This window comes from Poecilia mexicana, unplaced genomic scaffold (genome assembly GCF_051168715.1).
Source record: "Poecilia mexicana isolate PSO_F unplaced genomic scaffold, ASM5116871v1 scaffold_15, whole genome shotgun sequence".
Taxonomy (NCBI): domain Eukaryota; kingdom Metazoa; phylum Chordata; class Actinopteri; order Cyprinodontiformes; family Poeciliidae; genus Poecilia; species Poecilia mexicana.
In genome coordinates this window covers 16067305-16086348 of record NW_028263384.1, presented here as the reverse complement: position 1 = coordinate 16086348, position 19044 = coordinate 16067305, and the positions used below count along the sequence as shown (strand labels likewise).

General features: G+C 36.8%; 1 protein-coding gene across 2 annotated transcripts; it reads left to right on the top strand.

The window, feature by feature from the left end:
- The first annotated feature begins 7689 nt into the window (after positions 1–7689).
- Positions 7690–18489, top strand: chst3a (carbohydrate (chondroitin 6) sulfotransferase 3a). Of its 2 annotated transcripts, XM_014969151.2 has the most exons (4): positions 7690–7920; positions 9551–9716; positions 11446–11997; positions 12339–18489. In XM_014969151.2, exons 2-4 carry the CDS (start codon positions 9637–9639, stop codon positions 13033–13035), a joined length of 1329 nt encoding a protein of 442 aa, XP_014824637.1. In that variant the 5' UTR covers positions 7690–7920; positions 9551–9636; the 3' UTR covers positions 13036–18489. The 2 variants fall into 2 exon arrangements, with proteins under 2 accessions (XP_014824637.1, XP_087869240.1); XM_088013114.1 differs by lacking the exon at positions 7690–7920 and having other exon boundaries at positions 9265–9716.
- Positions 18490–19044: the final 555 nt, after the last annotated feature.

The window sequence follows — 19044 nt, the reverse complement described above, 5'->3', positions numbered from 1 at the left end:
CCTCTGTCGGCAAATATTAGGTAATGTCAACAACTCTGCTAGTAGGTCGTTTATTTATTTTTCTTATGGACATGTTTTGCTCAGAAACATGTTTTTTGATTTTCAGAAATGATTTTATTCTTCAGTCATAAAGTTGTAAAGGGAAAAGGACTTGATGGACAAAAGTTATTTGCGTAATCATGGTCTTGGTCTTGGTTGCTCTTTTATGATGGTTATTATGGCCAAACAGTTCTGATTTAGTTTCATCAGACAACAGACACACCTTCGAAATTGAAGGTCTTTGTCCGTGTCTGCATTTGTAGGCCGTCGTCTGGGTGTTTTGATTCTTTTGGAATAATAGCTTCCTCCTCCTTGAGTGGCTTTTCAGGCCATATTGGTACAAAATACATTTCACTGTGGATAATGGCTTCTTGCCAGCATCTTCACACGGTCTTTGGCTCTTGTTCTATTGGTCGCTTTGCATAGTTTGCCTCACACAGTATTATTTAAAATACATAGGGTGACGTGGATACATTTCTTTCTTTGTTTTGTGTTAAAAATAATATTAATGTAATTCTGTTGGTAAGAAAGGAAAATATTTATGTCAGTGGAGTAGATAAGCTTTTAAAGATTTTCTCTAGCTTCCCACAGATTCTAAATTTTACAAAATCAATCAATAAATAAATAAAATATTTTGGGGTTTTAGTTCACATTGCCTTTCTTCACACCGAAACCTGTCCATTTCTAGAACATTGAATCTCCCTCCTGAACAGTAAGATGATTGGACATTTCCATGATCAATATACTAATCAGCAAATATTTACACAAGATGAAAGCGACATTTTCTTGCCTGATTCAGTTTCATCAAACAAAACAATGTGGTTGTATTGCCTTAAAATACATCAGCAGGTCTGCCTCCATTATTCTATCACTTACCATGAAGATTTTAAATCTACACCGCAACCTGAGGACAACAGGAAATACCTCACAATGTTAAAAAGAGGCAAACCATTTAGTAAGTGTACTGCATATAGTTTGAGTGCAGAAAAAGAAAAAAACACGGAGACCGAAATAAGAATTTTTGAAAATGATCTGAACTTCTGTAAGCTCGCAAATCCCCACCAAGTTGTTCACAGTTCTCACATTTTGACAGCGTTTTCAAACACCTGCTCACCAAGACCTCTAACAGCTTTGACAAAACCAATCACCTGTTAACCTGCATCTGTGTGCCGCTGGTAACGTTGAGGCTGCACCTTCAGGTTTTGCTCTCCTGGTATCGGCAGATGGCAAGCCTGAAGATTAACCCACTGTGCTCTAATCTCTCTTCATCTTGTAATGCACAGACCCTCCATGTTGAAAACAGACTCCATCAAACGTGAACGCAGAGCCCAATTAGCATACAAAGTATGGTCATGTGAACAACATTGGTGGAAATGCAGCAAGTGTGTGCAACTGTTTATTTTCCCAAGCAAGTAGTGAACTTTTTTTCTTTTCAGATCTCTTCCTAACTGTTTTTAAACTCAGCTAAACTTTTATATTTAAATTATAAAAATGATTAAACTAAAAAAATAAAAAAATAAATAAATATAAAATGTGACAGTAAATGGACACAAATATTTATAATGTATTTTCAAGGATGAGTTCAAATAAATGTTTAAAAGAAAGGTCGCTGCTCGTCTTTAGTCATCTTCTTAGTTTCTAATCCTGTGACTGGAATCAGTGCAGCACATGCTGATCTCTTGTCCTCTTGGTGACGGAGTCATTACCCTGCCCTGAAGAGAAACTTAAGAGTGATATTTATCTTTGCAGCATATGGCTGCATGTGAAACACTAGATTTAGATTAATGTCCTTGATAGAGATTGGCTAACACGGTCTTTCCCTAGATGCAGTGTACGCTGAAGGATTTGTGTTCATCCACTGGCTGATAGCACAATTCACCAGATGGACCTTAAGGATATGCTAACTTTAAAAGGTTTAGATGCAACATGGAAACAAACAAATTTCAAGAAATCAAAAGTACCAGAGGAGGAAGCAATGGATTGTAATGGGATTTTCCTTCACATGTGAACAGCTGAGGAAACATCAGTCAGCCAGTCTTTACCTATAGAGCACTTTTCATTCACAATGAGGTAAATGCAAAGAGATTAAATGAAATCATATGATGTTATAAGGCATGAACTTGGTTTTGAGCTTTTTTGAACATAATTAATAATTTTACAAAAATGAAACAAAAAATACACACCTTTACACAAATAGAGCTGGGTAACTAAAACTAAAGTAACCAAAGAAGCCCAAGCAGATTCAATTTCTTGCATAGAAAAAAAAAAAAAAACATATGGGAAAATATCTTTTCCTATTTTGGTGTGCCGTGTAAGATTACATTATCCGTTCCTGGCTGCTCATCAGGAAGCTATGTTAACAAGAAGAGCTTCAAGTTGCACTAGTTTGGCTCAAAGTTGTTTATGTGCCTCTAAAACATGAGGGCAAAAAAAAAAAAAAAAAAAAAAAAAGTTGATGTAATCACGTAAATTACAACTAAGCAGTTTATAAGACATGAAAGACATTTTAGGCAACAAGTTTCCCAAAGATAAAAATAAAACTATCCTAAACACACGCTTTAAAGGAAGGATTTTCATTTCATAAGGAATGCCAGACTTGTGATATCATGGTATGTTAAAGAAAGAAAAAGAGATATTTGTTCTGGCTTGTCTTTAGTATAGAGATTTTAGGAGTGAATAAAAACATATTGAAAAATGAATTATTGTTTATCATTGCTGTTTGAATAGAGTTTACCTGGCAGAACACGATTTACCAAGCATGCACAGAAAACACATCAGATCATATGAATCGTGCCAGTCTTGGTATTGAATCCCTCTGTTTGTATGAGCACCTGTTTGCAAGACGCCCAATTCAGCTTCAGCATTTTGGATTATTATTGATAATCTCTTGTGCATTTTGCCAAGGGCAGAAGTCCGCTTTTAGTCCCGGTTCACTCTAAAACTAGGTCATGTCTTTAATCTCTGCATGCAGAACACACTGTAGGTTAGCAGCCTTTTATGTTCATAAATCCCAGAGTGCTAAAGCAGAGTGAATACACAGTTTTAAATCATACAAAATCCTAAAAGATATGACAAACCACTTCAGGACAAGTCATCATCAACTCAGATGAACAGAGATGATTATTAGCAGCTGTCCAATGAAGAGCTAATATGATCCAAGTCCATCGCACTCACTCTTGTAGTATTTTATCTGCTTTGACCATGTTTTTTTGTTTTTTTACAGATGTGTACTTTTATCTCTAGAATCTCAGCAAATAGTGTAGCAGCATGGTGATTTACACAAATGAAAAGATACAATCCATTTGCAGCAGGTTTAAACTGTTTCGTTTTGCCAAATAAAGATGCAGTAAAAAATATTTTCACAGTTTTTTCTCACGCTCACATAATTCAGATCGTAATGTAAATGTCTGATGGGACGAAAACAACATGCTCAACACGAGCCACAGCTTTCAAATGATAACTTCAGTTATTAATAGAAACTGCTATGCAGCTCAATCTGGCTCCTATGGGAAAAAGCAATTATTCAATCATAAATTTGACTGTAATCAATCAGTTCAATTTCACAACACCCAATGGGGAGACCTGTAATCTCATGAAATCACTTGAATGAAACCCACCTAAAAATATTAAGTGGGTAAACGACCTCAAAAAGGAACACGTTAATGCCACAATTCAAGGATATTTGAAAACATACAATAAAGTTATTGACATTCAGTCATTTATTTTGAAAGCTTTGGGACTGCAGTTAGCCACAGTATGAACCATTATCTACAAATGAAGAAAACAATGAAATAAGTAAGAAGCCCACCGAAGTTACTCCATTACTTTTTGTAGAGGTCACAGAGTAACCTACAACATCTGAAGCAGAGTAGGCCTCAATTAAGATTAGTTTTCTTGATTCAAAACAAAGAAAGTGAGTGAGCATAAATGCCATAAATGGCTTCCAAACCCATTACTGACTGAAAAGGACACGAAAGTCTTCTTGCATTTTCCAATAGTCATCTCCATATATATTGGAGAAAATATTCTGCAAAATAATATTTCAGAAAATTAACAACAGGCTGACAAAAATCAGCCCAGGAGGAGTAAGTTGGACAGCTAAATTATCACCGGGGTCGGATTTGTGCCGTGGCAAAACGTTTTCCCGCTAGTTCCATACAGGAACTTCCCTGTACACAAATTGCAAAAACATGCACCAGATTGCAGGAGTTCTCAGCACTAGCTCCCATCACTACCCATCTCTATCCAATTTGTTAATTTGTTCTTCATGTCTTCTTCAACATAGCGTCACACTTAAATTTTTCCATTTGAAAAAGTAGTATAATATGTTAGTTTATAGGAGAGAGGTAAAAATATTGGTGAGTGAATTGGAATAATTACTAAGGTAAATTGCATTGCTTGCAGATATTCAAATTCAAGTTGTGATTGAGTTACGCTGCTGCCCCCTAGTGAAAAAATTGTGGCAATCCACTGTAGTAAAAGTTCAAATACATTTTTCTGTCACACAACGATCAAGTGATGATTTTAGATATGAGTATTTTTGAAGCCGTATTGTGTTGTAAAAATATCAGTGCAAACCTAGAGTGGGATTGTGTTGACAGTGCGTTGGCATATCACTTTTGAAGGGATGTAAAAGAGAGTTTTCTTGCATTTTAAGACATCTTTAAATGTACTGGCACTAACAAAAATAATTTTGATGAGACAAAAACCAGAGCAAAGAGGGAGATGATAGCTTAAATACTTTTTTTTCTTTCAAATTTATAAGTTTACTTCGATTTCTTATGGATTTGATGCAAATTCGTTTTAAACTCTGTTTAAAACGAATTAAACACAGTTTTAGTTTTTAGTTTTTTGGAATGTTCCTCCTGACTAACCTTGATTACACAGCCCTTCAGTTCTTCAGTTTATGCCTCAACCTCATCATGCAATTACAAAAAAAGGCATAAAAACAGGTATAGTGTAATTGGTATAGTGTTTTTATCCATATTGGTCATGACAGTGAAATGTCACAACCCTTGTCTACATTTATTATCTTCCAAGAAGACTCCAGTGAGTATTGCATTGTCATTCCAGGCAAAACTACAATAAGATTAGTGGAATTTAACCGAGACAAGACAAGATGGTAGGCCATGGGTAGGCTGACATCACCCTGAGCAATGAAACCACAAGGAATGCATTGCTGATTTAAAAAAAAAAAAAAAAAAGAACAGATTATCTAAATTGTTGAGCCTGGAAAGACCATCGCTGTGAAATAGTGGGCCACATCTTTGCCCTTGTGTAATTCCTGAAGATGTTGGATGCAGTGAAGTGAAAACGCTTCTCCAGTTTATATGTGGTTTGTGGATCTGGAGAGGACTTACACCTGTGTCCTTTGGCGTGGGGGGGTATTGTGGGAGTGTGGGGTATCTTAGCGGCTTTTAACCTGTCATTCACAGGTTGTCATTCACAATGACAGGGGTGTCAAACTCCAGTCCTCAAGGGCCGCTGTCCTGCAGTATTTAGATGTGCCACAGGTAAAAAACAGTGGAATGAAATGGCTTAATTACCTCCTCCCTGTGTAGATCGGTTCTCCTGAGCCTTGCTAATGACCTAATTATTCTTTTCAGGTGTGGTGCAGCAGAAGCACATCTAAAAGTTGCAGGACAGCGGCCCTTGAGGACTGGAGTTTGACACCCCTGTCACGAGAGGACCCAAATTTGGGTCCTCTCGTGAATGACAGGTTAAGAAGGATACCTGAATGCCAAACACAAGAATTTTGTGGGCTCGTGCTCCGACTCTGTATGAGAAGGAGTCAGTTGAGTTAATTGGGCACCTAATCAGGATGCATTCAGGGTCTCCCTTTGGCAGTTTTCTGGGCATGTCCCATTAGAAAGGGGTCATGAGAAAGACCCACAACTTGCTGGAGGGCCAACAAATATCACCTTCGCGCACTTTACAAAAAGAGTAAATCCAACCATACAGATATATTCAAAAGTAATTGCATACATCAGTTTATATATAGTGTATAAATTGATAAAATAAAGTTTTCTATTCAAGGAAAGGGAAAAAGAAGGCAAAAGTTTCCTTTCACACCTACAAGCAGGTCAGTTAAGAATAACATAATCTTTCCTATTTGTGATGACTCAGAATACTGACTCATCGCTAAGAAGCACAGTTGCTCTACACTCCCTTACACAGGCATACAGCAAAGCCTTCTAGGGTTCAAATAAGGCTCAAGTTGTCTCTGAATAATTTTACTTTACTCTGCTGCCTCCAAGTGGTCCAAGGTTGTTTATGCACTATGAAGGTAATTTCTTGCTATTGGTTTAAAGGTATTTCTAATAACAAGCTTGGTAGTTAGTAATCTGTAAACACAGTAATATTGCCGCTTTCAACAGACTGGAGACGTTTGTGCTACATTAAGTAAGTGAAGACTCTGAGTCACTTTCAGGATGTGTGCTTGGCTTATGTTGTGACAATCTATGGAGATATAACATTCCACTTTATAGAAAAACAAATTATCATATCTACTGCCAACAATCTTATTCACATTCATTCATGTAGCAAACAGATCAATTTGATACACTTTAAAGCCATTCCAAACATTATGGTTAATGCCAGTTAAACTAATTGATTAAATCACCCCATTAGCTTATTGCAAGCCCTTGTGATAAACAAAACAACACCTGAAGAGAAATGGACCCCTTTTAAAGAAAGAAACCAACTACAGCACTATTACACAATAGCACTTTGAACTGCTTTGTTGCTGAGATGTGCTTTATGAAAAATTCTTTGTGTGGTTTCGACCTCAAACAACTTAACTATGGTGTCTGTCTGCCTAACTGAAACAGGAACCTAAACACAAAAGAGAAACTTCATAATGCATACCAATTAAGGCAAGTAGCAAATAAAAGCCAGCAACAAGAAAAGGCTCAGCAACACATCTAAGAGTTGCTATTACAAAACCCTGAAATGTGAGCGGATATCAGAGCAAGACCTATACAAGCCATCCTCGGTAACACCTTCTGTCATAAAGTGGGTCAAAAATATCATCATGCTATTGTTGAAGCAAATGAATAAACAGCCTTGCTTTAACCCTCTATGGTATAATGTTGCCATTTGGCAACAAATCACTCGAAGCCCTTCCACACACATACAGTACCTCCAATTTTACAATGTAGTGCACTGAAAGAGAGATGAGACCCCAAGAGAAGCAAGAGCAGTATTTAAATTTGTCACATGATTTTCTGGGGGGGAAGTTTGACACCCTTTTCTACAGACCTCTTCACAGGGAGGAACCTCACCATTTGACTCCTCAGAAGTTAGGGGAAAAAAGTATTTTTAACATTTTCTTTGGCCAGGAAAAAAAGAAACATACTCAAGAATAAATTAGGTAAGTTCACTATTCTTTCATCCATTGTGCTGTATTTTATAATTTATAGGCAATTCTAAACATACCCAAAATTTAGTTCGACAAGGCAGTGAAATAAAAGTCACGTGCTTTTATACAGCGTAAGTAAAAATCTGATTTCGGCTCTACGATTCTTTACGTTTAGAAATTAAAATGATTATTTAAATATATTTCTAGACACATAAATGTGCAAGCAAGCTCTCGGAGGCATTGCCGCGTTTTGCCTAATACTTCAGGTGAAAATCAGAGGTATTTTTGGCTTCATCGCTCCACCTTCCTCTCTCTTTATTTGGCCTGGTGGTAGATTCTTGTCGGTGCCGACGCTCTGCATCCGGCAGAGGAGAGCAGCCCGCGTCCCACCAACACATGCAGTACAATGAGGCAGTGTGTCCGCCACAGAGAAGACAAAGCTGCAGGATGCGTCGAGGAGACGGGAATTTGCGCAGGACCAGTGACGTGTTACTCGACTGCCGCGGACAGCACTACTGAAGGTTTGTTAAATGCGCTACCTAAAAAAACAGAAAGAGAAAAAAAAAGTCCCTTGTGTGTGTGTTTTTTTTTTTTTTTTCTGACAGGAAATGAATGAGAGAGCTGGTCGAAAATAAAACACGAAGCGCGACAGCCTGGGACGGAAAGCTTGTAATAAAAAATAGTTCGCATATCAAGCGTTTGAGATGTTAAATATTGATAAAACCTGCATAACTTCTACTTCTTCTGTAGCAGTCATGAGTGGAATGTATACTCATCTTAATGTACTGAATACAGATATGGTTAAGGGAAAGCAGAAGGATTTTTTTTTTTTTTTACAACAAACCAGTATTTCACATAGACTAAACTAGATTCAGTTTTAATCTTTTCTTTTTTTTTTTTTTTTTTTCTTCCCAGACAGCACCGTATAAAAAGTAGTCAGTCATCAACCCGCATTTACATAGCGGACGCCCCCTCCCCCTCGACGACTGCATGATATTGAGCAACACAGACGCCACATTCACATGGTGGTTGCTGGTCAATATAGCAGTGCCATAACATCCAAAATGAATCAAGAGGTTTTAAATAAAATCACATTCTTTATTTCATGTATACAATTTGAAACAGTCACTCAAAGTCTTCAAAAACCCTTTGAACTGAAAGCTTTCAGAAATGATAATTGACAGCAGCTCAGAAGGCAGCCATTGATGCAATTTGTAGAGAGAGAAGAAACAGTAATACGCGTTTCTGCTTGAACAGATACTCAGATGCACTCCAGTGACTCATGTAGAAGTGTCTGCTCAAACGTTTCACCGGCACTCTGACGGCTGAGGTTAACTCATTTAGGGATATTGGGTAACAGAGTTAAAGACCTCTCAGCTACTAAGAAACTACTGGAAAATTGTGGGTGTCTTATTAGCTGTCTTGGCAGGACTAAGTCTGTCAATATGTTTTTATACGGCAATAGAAATGATTTACTACAAAGGTTGGACTACTTTTAGATTCAGGGCATAATTTTCCTGTCAGAAGATAACATTTCTCAACCGTGGGAACATTATTCAAAACAACTGGTTCTTCAAGATTTGAACAAAATCAACTACCTGCAAGGTTGTTGAGTCATGTCTTTATTACAGCCTGGGTTTAGTCTTTACTTAAAAAATGTTGGAGGTAACTACCTAGACATTTTAGACCATTTTTCACAGAAAAGAAACATAGTATAGGTATTCATTGGAACGATGCAATGGATTTGGAGCAAAAGATGCCATTTTGCAGTTATTAAATTCAGCTTATGCATAGTGCACCAATTCACAACAAATCCGATTTCAAGAAGCATGTTTTCAATTAAATTCTAGAAATACACAGTAAATCAAATGTACACTAATAAAAAAACAATCATATGATTGAAATATGGCACATTGCAGTATCAGACAGTTTAATAAGATTATAAAACCAGTAGTATGTCCCAAATGTTTGTCAGTTAATATAAACATAAACCATAAATGCTTGGATTTCTTAGTGCATTTATTGAATTTAAAAAAAAGATTTTCTTTTTTTTGCATTTAGTCTGTTAATTACTAATCAAAACAGATCAAGGGAATATAAGACAGTTATGATCTTTGTCCGATTAATGAGCATATCTTCAATATGTTGCAGAATGAATCACTAGTCGCTACATGACGGCCTACAACCAAAACAAGGACTAGACTCTCGAGCTCCAGTTCCAAAACCAGGACTCAAGAATGAGGACTAAGTATGCAGTCATCTTCATCTGCATTGTGGCCCTGGTCATCATCGAAAAAGAAAGCAATATCCTATCAAGGTAAAAAAAAAAAAAATCAACAACCTACTGCAATTTCATAATTTCAAGAAAAATGGTTGAGTCTAGTAAGATAAAAAATACAATTCCATTTTTACTTCTCCAAAAAGTCATTTTGAGTTTTTACCTTCATTAATAAAAGGCCCATTTCTCCCCCTTCATATCTTTTCCTTTTGACATTTTGTAACCATCAACCACAGCTTCTCTTGTTTCCACATTATTGGACTGTTTTACGTTGTCTTTAAGCAGATAAAGCTTAAGTTTTCTACATAAATCTAAATGCATCAGGGCCTCTGTGAAATCTGCACACGATGCCATCAGTTAGAAGTGCCATGTGCGTGAGAATTTAATATCCTCCTCAAACCAAGAAACTGTGACCGAAACAGAAAACAGGTGTGCCTTATTTCTCAATCGTCTGAACTGTGGCGGTAAATCACATGTTTGTACACGTACACATCCCTTAGATATCTGCAAGATAGTAATTTTGTCAGAATCCTATTACATTACAACCAGAATATCTACACACAAAGTACAGTGGTGTCAAATGTGCAGATCTCAGTAAAGATTCAAATTATTTTCACCATTATTATGAAATTACTGTAAACTAAAACACTGCAATGTTTATCCCTGTGATTCTATGAATGATATCCTCCTTTATTGCATTGTGTCAACTACTTTTTTTTTAAAATGAAACCATTATTTGTTATTTTTGTAAGGCCTACCTGGTTTGATAACAGTGCTGGTTGGTATTTGTCATCTCTAATATTCCATGCTAGAAAAATTTAAACTTTTTTTTTTATATAAAAGTTAGTACCTAGCTCTTAGATCTGAATCTACCCCCCTTTTTATAACTCCTGCTGGGTTGTGCAGCCATGTCTGCATACCAGCATACCACACTATCAGGGTCCAGTGACTGCTGAGTATTACTTAACCCATTCAAATCTGGCCTGGAAGTTAAAATATATTTTTACTCTTTTGTAATTCTTACTACACACTGCAGCATCGCATGCTGAAAAAGCCATTTGTCAGGGTTGCCGCAGTTTTGAAAAGTCTGGATTTTTCAGGTTTGCTGTTGATCTGCCACTTATGTTGTCAACACCCCATTGTTGAACTTTGTGTTTAATTACATGTAGAAAGTTTAGAGATGCAGAAATCAGGTTTTTACTAGCTCTTACAAATCTTAACTGTTTTGATATCTTTGCTGTCAATTTAGCTTTTGGCTGATTCCGAGAAGACTGTCCTTATTGGTTCAAGAACATGCCTCTAACTTTAACTGAGTTTTACTAAATTCTAAAAAATGCATAAAGAAACATGCAATAAAAGATGGAGGTTCTTAGTTTTGATGCATTTAATGAATTGGAGAAAACAATTTTTCAGTAATCGAACAACTAATCACCAATGGAAGTTGATGAAGGGAAAATTGCTTAATCTTCATCTTCGGCTGATTGATGGGTGCAACTCCAAAGTAGCTGTTATCTGATGATTCATTTAAGAGAAACAACCACAACTATCATCATGGGGCTAAACTGATAAGTGTGGCAAGGAGAGTATTTATCAGAAGCTAACTGTCTAGGGTCATGCGTTACTTCTTACTGCTTTGCATTGGTTGTTGGTTTATCCGACTAAATTCCTATTAAAAATTAAATTACATGGACGTTTGTGGTTATATTGAGACAAATAATGTTTCATAAATTTTAATATTTCATGCTCAATTAACTATTTTCTTTACCAGGGTCTCGGATAAGCTGATCCAGAGGCAGATACCACAGCAAACTCCAAAGACTCCTCAGAATGACAACAATACAGAGTCCAAAGATTATGTGGATGTTCTAAAAGTGCTGCTCGGCCAACAACCCGCCTCAAAAAACAACCAAACAAATCTCCCAGAAAAGAACGAAGTGGATGAAACGGGCGACATAAATGTAAAAAGAAGCAGCAGTGGTCGCAAGCATGTGTTGCTCATGGCTAGCACACGGACAGGATCATCGTTCGTGGGGGAGTTTTTCAATCAACACGGAGAGACCATGTTTTATTTGTTTGAGCCTCTGTGGCACGTTGAGCGCCTGTTGGCCACAGCAGCAGAGGTGAACAATTCGACGGCTTTGCCAGGAATCTACGGGGACGTCCTCCAGGCGCTGTTCCTCTGTGATTTCTCTCCCCTTGAAAAGTTCATCTCTCCATCACCGCAGAACCACGTCACCCCTGATCTTTTCCGCAGAGAGTCAAGTTTAGCTCTCTGCGAAGAACCTGTTTGTACTCCCGTGCTCAAAGATGTTTTTGAGAGGTACTGTCCAAATACTACCAAACCAACTTTGAAGCTACAGAATGGGAGAACAAGGGATCTGAAATATTTTGTGTTGTTAATGCCTCTTTTTAAATTGAATTTTACAAAGGTTCTAGTAATCTTATAGGCTGCACTGTGGATGGATGGATGGATCAATCTATTTACAGTGCTTTACAAAAGCAATACTTTCCTTGAACTTATTCTTTCAAGATGGTCTTAAACTAACAAACACTTTTTGGTTACATTTAGTAAATTTCTTTTTTATGGCTTAAATGGCCTGTAAAAACTCAGAACCAACTCTCTGAAACACATTTGTCTGATGAAAGTATGTATTGTTTTAGGTATCACTGCAAGATTCGCCAGTGTGGACCACTGAACTTGACTCTCGCATCTGAGTCCTGCCTCTCCAAGCAACACCATGCCATCAAGGCTGTCCGTGTGCGACAGTTGGACACACTGCAGCCCTTGGTGGAGGACCCCCACCTGAACGTCGCCATTATCCAGCTGGTTCGAGATCCACGGGCCATCTTAGTTTCACGCATGGTGGCCTTTCCCTCAAAATACCAGACATGGAAAGCCTGGGCGCAGGACGGACAGGTGCCTGAAAACGACGAGGAGGTGAAGAGGCTAAAAGGAAACTGTGATCAAGTTATGACATCTGCAGAATTGGGACTTAGCAAGCCCCAATGGCTAAAGGGACGCTACATGTTGGTGCGTTATGAGGATATTGCTCGGTACCCAATGCAGAAGGCCGAGGAGATGTACAAGTTTGCAGGGATACCTTTCAGCTCCCGAGCAAGGGAGTGGATCCTCAGGAACACACAGACTACAGAGGAAGCCAGCGGAATATATTCCACACAGAAGAACTCTTCGGAGCAGGCGGAGAAATGGAGGACTAGCATTCCCTTTACGCTGGTTCAGGTTGTGCAGAAGGTGTGCGGTCCCGCCATGAAGCTGTTTGGGTACAGATTTGTGGATGATGAAAAGACACTGAGTAATAAGTCCACCAGTTTGCTTGAGGATAAACAATTTTCATAATCAAGTGGAGTTTCTACAAAGACTGGTACATGGAATGAGGTGGGGGTGCATCCTGCAAAGCTTGGCAGTTCATCACAGGAAGACAGAGACAAACAATATCGTTCACAGAGAAACTCATACCTGAAAGGCAATTCTTGAGACCAAACAACTTAGTTTGCATGGCTTTGTCCTCTGAGAGGAAACTAGGGAGAACCTGTACATTCATAAGGAGAACATTCAAGCTACATGTAGAAAGAAGCTGGTCAGGATTGAAAAAATTTTGCACAGCTCCAATAAAAAAAATATATAACAAATACATACATATAAACCAAAACACCAAGCACCATGTTAACCATGTGCCTAATCTTACCAACAATTTGAAGGGAATACTTTATATGCACGCTGTATTCACTCAGATGCCAGTTTCTCAAGCTTTGTGGCATGGTATTTTTTTAGTCAAATATCAGATAAGTCAGCATTTTTTAGTGGTCACTGTATGGGATATATGGTTTTAGGTTAAGATGATAACATTTTCAGAGATAAACAAAAGTGTGATAATATTGGAATAGCCTCTGCAGTACACTGTAAAAAAACAACAAAAAAACCCCAACAACTAATTTACAGTAAAATACTGGCAACTGTGGCTGGGACATCCTTACATTGCTAGGATGTCACAAATACCAATCTAAGTAGTCAATTGCCACTACAGGGTCCCAATCTGAAGCGTCATTACTTTTAATAAAATCAGCATAAATGACTGTCAACTCCCCTTTCAAAGTGAATGTAAACAATCCATTGAAATGATTGTGTTTAACTTAACTCATGTACCACAAATGTTCTGGATCCTACAGCAACCTGAACAAAGGCTTAAATTGGAAAATTGCTTCAATGTTTTTGAAATAGTTTTATCTAGTAGCTTTCATCTCATGTTTTTAAAAATCTAACATAATTCGATAAATTGAAATCTTGCTTCTGATGATAATGTTTTTATGCTGACATCCTTTCTGTAGCGATAAGATTATCTTAACATGATTCCTCTGTTTTTTTTATTATATGGCTTGAGGATAATAATTTTGTGCAGTTCCAGTGAACTGCGTTTTGTTTGAAATTAAAACATACAAACCGACATCCTTCATAAACATGGCCCATAATGACACAGACGGAGAGCCACTGCAGCCAACTCAGCTTCTCTTTAATCGTTAATATAATTGTAAAACATTTAACAAATTAATTTGCTGGACAGATTAATGTATAATGTACAACAATTTTGCAGGCAATACAAAACAGACAAAAATGTTTAAAAATGAACCCATGCAAACACATCTGCACATTTTGCTGGGGGTGCAACTGACATAAAATTACATCAATATGTCTATCAGAGTTCAGTCTCGGGCTCCTATCCTGATTATTGATATTTAGAATCAGATTGGGACATTCATCATATATTCACAAATATTTACTAATATTATAATTAAAACTAGAGTAGACAGCTAAGGTCTCATTTGATCAGATGGGGCGTGTTTTAGTAGTTTAGAAATCTTACTCAGGTAAAGTGAAACAGCAGTTCCTTGCGTCTATGAGGAGGATTCATACAGTATGCTCCCAGGTGTATGTATATGATAATACTCAGAACTTTAAAAATGTTACTTTTAAGGGTTTTGCAGTAATTTATGAAAATACATGTGAACTTGATCTATAAATGACAAAATATAATCATGTATTATGTTTATAGGAAACACTATGAAACATCACTTACCTCAGATGGCTTTTCAGTAGTTCAGTGTTATTTTCCTCGCACCAGCCAAAGTTTTCCTACCTCCTGGTGAATGAGAGGCTTTAGTTGAAGCCTCTTTTCTAATAACATGTTATTTTTGTCACCATGCTGCCTAAACAAGAGATTAAGCTGTTAAACTACATTATGAGCTCTTTGAGAAATTTTGTCTATCTAAGTTTGGTTTGTATTTGCTGGCAAAATTAAGGTCATCATATTTTTCACGAAAATTTAGAACCAACATTTATTCAATCTTCAGAAATATATGTGGGGGTGTTTTTTTGCAGAATGCTATATGTGTGTGCATGCCTCAGACCATATCTCTCTGTAAAACACAGGTGGTGTTGTATAAAGGTAACTACTGTGGCTATGATTCAATGACATCTTTGTGTTCAGCTTGGCTGAGACCCCAGAATGCTGCCACGCTGCTTAAGGAAAGGCGTTTGCTGTAGAGATTCATATAGAGCAGATTATTTTCACCTAAAAAAAAATCTAAAATCAATACTTTAACATACCAGGTTGCCAAGGATACACAAATACCTGACTTTAAAACTGTCAGTGTTGTTGGGAGTTTCGTTTGGGGTTAATATAATCCATAATATATATTTTTTTTCTGTAACAAGTCTCAGTTTATATCTTCTTTTCTGAAATCCAAAAGTAAGTATTTCAGGTTTCGTATGCGGACTGTTAAAATGACACTTTTTTTTTTTTTTACTTAAGAACACACAAATATTTGTTTGATTTATCCAAATTCCAGCCTTTCACATTTTGTCTCAGGTTATGCACACAGGATTCATTCTAACTCCAACCTAATACCAATCAGCCTCTCATGCAAAACCTGTTTTCCTCCGTTATCATCATATTTAACGAGCCTTACATTTTCTACAAAATTTCTCAACAGTTTAATTCTCATTTTCTATACCTGGACCTATTTTTTTGCTGAATGTTTGCTTTAAGTTGTTAGATTTTTTTTTGTATATTTATTTGCGTGATCACTAGAAGTGACGAGGATGGAGTATCATTTTCTAGGGTTGGTTTTCATTGCATTGGACTACTGCCTATCCTTTTTTGCTGCCATATTTATTGTTTACAGATGAACCTAGATGCATAGTAATAGATTACACCTAATTTATTAGAGCTGTATCACACAAGTGCAAATATTATTCTGCTGAAATGATGATTAAATTCCTTTTCAATGTGAGCGGTTTGTACCAATGAAGAAATGTTTTCCTATTTGAGAAATATTCTGTCACACATGATGAGCTACTGTTCAGAGAATGCTACATTTATTTGTTATATTCATAAGACTGTTCATACCCCTTGAACATTTTCACATTTTGCCATCTAACAGCCACAAATTTCAAATTATTTTATTAGGGTTTTGAGTGATAATAAAAATGTGCTGTGAAATCAGATTCAGCCCCCATTAAGGGATGTTTTCTCATAACCTAACCCTATAATTCCCCACAACTTTATCTCTGGCCTGTGTGCTGCTGTGTTGATCTGTTGTATAAAAAAATAATCTGAAGTTTGTTGTCGCAGTATGACAAAATGGTGTGATCCTACTTATATTTACTGCCTATACTTGGAAGTGGCTTAGCCGTGCTATATTTTTATAACTGTTTGCAAATCTGTTTGCAGTCCAGACCAGAGAAGAGAAAAATATCCACATATTATTGCACAATGTAGCATTTCATAACAGAACTTCTGACTTTGTGTCATATAAAAGTCTTTAAATGCACAGTGGATGAGGCCTGCATTGATCAAATGAGGACGAATGTAGAATTGTTTAAATGTTGCCTGCGATCCCCATTTGGCAGTGTGTGAATTACGCTGAGACAGGGAACCCATTCAGCTCCACATTCCTCGTCGTTAACGTCCCAGCTGCTGCAAAGCACTTTGGAGTTACGACAGCTGCTGGTCAAGGAGATCATTCTGCTTAAGATGTTTCTGTATCAGCACAAGTAGTGTTTTTTTTTTGTTTTTTTTTTGGCAGTAGTTTCCTTTTCGGGAATCTAACCAGGGACATCTGCATTGATGACTGTATATGGTGCGCCTGCTCTACCTCTGAGCCATGTGGTGGCCATCGCAACAGTTTTAAAGCTTAAAAATATCTAAAGTTCTTTGAAGATATTTATTGAAACTGCTTGTCGTAGCAAGTTGTTACAGTGATAAGTTTGTTTACCACAAGTGGGAGCTGCCATGGTTTGAAAGTGAGTTGAAATGTATGAGGTGAGAGTAAAGATCTAAAGTGAAGTTGTGATTAAAACATGCAGAATCATGAGGGTATGGCAGGATCCCATTTATGCATGTCACAAAAACGGCTTCCAGCCCAAAAGCAAATTTCAGCCTTTAATTATGTGTTTTAAATCTTGTTAAGGAAGAAAAATGTCATAACTCCAGCTAAGTATACATCAAGTAAGGCATTATATAGGTTTTCCTTTTTTGAGACTAAAAATCGAGTTTAAGAAAGTTGTTTATGGAGAAAGATTGTCAGTATCAAAGAAGATATTCATACATTAATTATTCAACTATTACGGCTATATTACATGTGATAACCACTGTAATACATTCACAGATTTTAATGTTTAAGTTGCTTTTGGGCCAGTAAAAATTGCTAAATTGAGAAAACAACAAATAACTACAAGCACATCTCTTTTCTTTATAAGTGTTGCTATTTAATAAGGGCTAGAAACATGACTCCGTAGCTGCCCAGCTAAACGGAAACTGTTGGGATCCTCTTCTGACATTAACACACAAAACAAAAAGTTTGAGATAAAAGTTAAGGGGGATAATGTAAATAAATTTTTGTCATATCTGTGCAGAGAATAGCCAACAACAACAAAAACAAAGATATTGTTAAATTTGCGACCAGTTGTCAGTGTGTCTGAGTTTGTTATACACCTAAGGTAAAGGGTTGTTTTCAGTAGGGATTGACAGATATATCAGCCTAATTTCAGTATCACTCAATATTTAGTTTTTTCTCTGCCACTGCCTGTGGGCAAATAGGATAAAATCAAAAGTAGTGGACAGCAGCAGATTTGTATTGGATGTGTCCTAAATGTGTCAGACTGGTTTTATCATAAAACCTATCCCCAGATTTCACATTACACAACACTAAGATCTTGATTTTTTTCAAAAGATTTTAAAATATTATGATAAAAATTAAAGCAAATTCATTTTCACCAGGGCAACATAAGTCATTTGCTAAGTCGATCAATTTAAGGGAACACTAACATGAGTTTGAGAGTCTTGTTTCATTTTATTTTACTTGATTAAACATTTAAGCAAATCCAAACCATCACGATAATTCTCCAGCAATGTCATGTGAAATTTATTCCTTAAAATTTTCTGGCATATTTTTTGGGCACTTTGGAAATAGAAGAAGTTTTCAAGGATCTGACGGACAGATATCACTAAATAACTAGAATTTCTTTGCATTGGGGTATGAGGTGTTACTTTGTGTGATATTTAAGTGAGCGTCTGGTTGTCAGTCGGGTTATATTTAAGTGAAGTCTCATTTTTACTTTTGTGCCAATAATCAGTAAGCGAAATTGAATCAATCACAGTTAATCACAGATTTTTTTTCACACAAGACCGGGTAAGTTTGTTCAGCATTTTTCGTTCAATATTGTTAATTATTCAGGTTTTCTCTCATCTGATGTTAAGATTAGTTTTATGATCTGAAAAAAAAAAAAAAACAATGGTAGGAATCTTTAAGGAGTAAATATGTTTCATATATATGTAAATTTGTCCACAGTCATCTCAGTATTTACAAAAAAAACAAAAAAAACCTTTTTTCAGATGATTTTCAAGCATTATTTACAACATTCAGCTTTCTTTGCACTGAGTGACACTGGCTTTGGGCACACTATGACATTTAGATGCACAGTGTGCTTTAAACACACATGGATTCAATGATGCTGCTTGTGCTCCAGAAGGGAGAGGAAAAAGAGCTGAGAAAACAGGAAACCCACCCTCCCTTGTTCAGCTTCTGTGGCTTCAATTCATGTTCTGCCTTTCGTAAACGTCTTCTCTAAAACCCTTATGTATGACCCGAACTAAGGTCAATTAAAAAATGTTCTGAATAACAAAAAAAAAACTGAATTTTTTCATTGTGTTGCTGTATCAACAAGGTATTTTTTTCTGCCTCGTGCTCTTTGGGATGATGACAGTCACTTTCCAGTCACACCATCACGATGCTCTACTTCAGCTTTCCACTCCCCTTTTAAAGACAAACACACACTCTTGGTACCTCT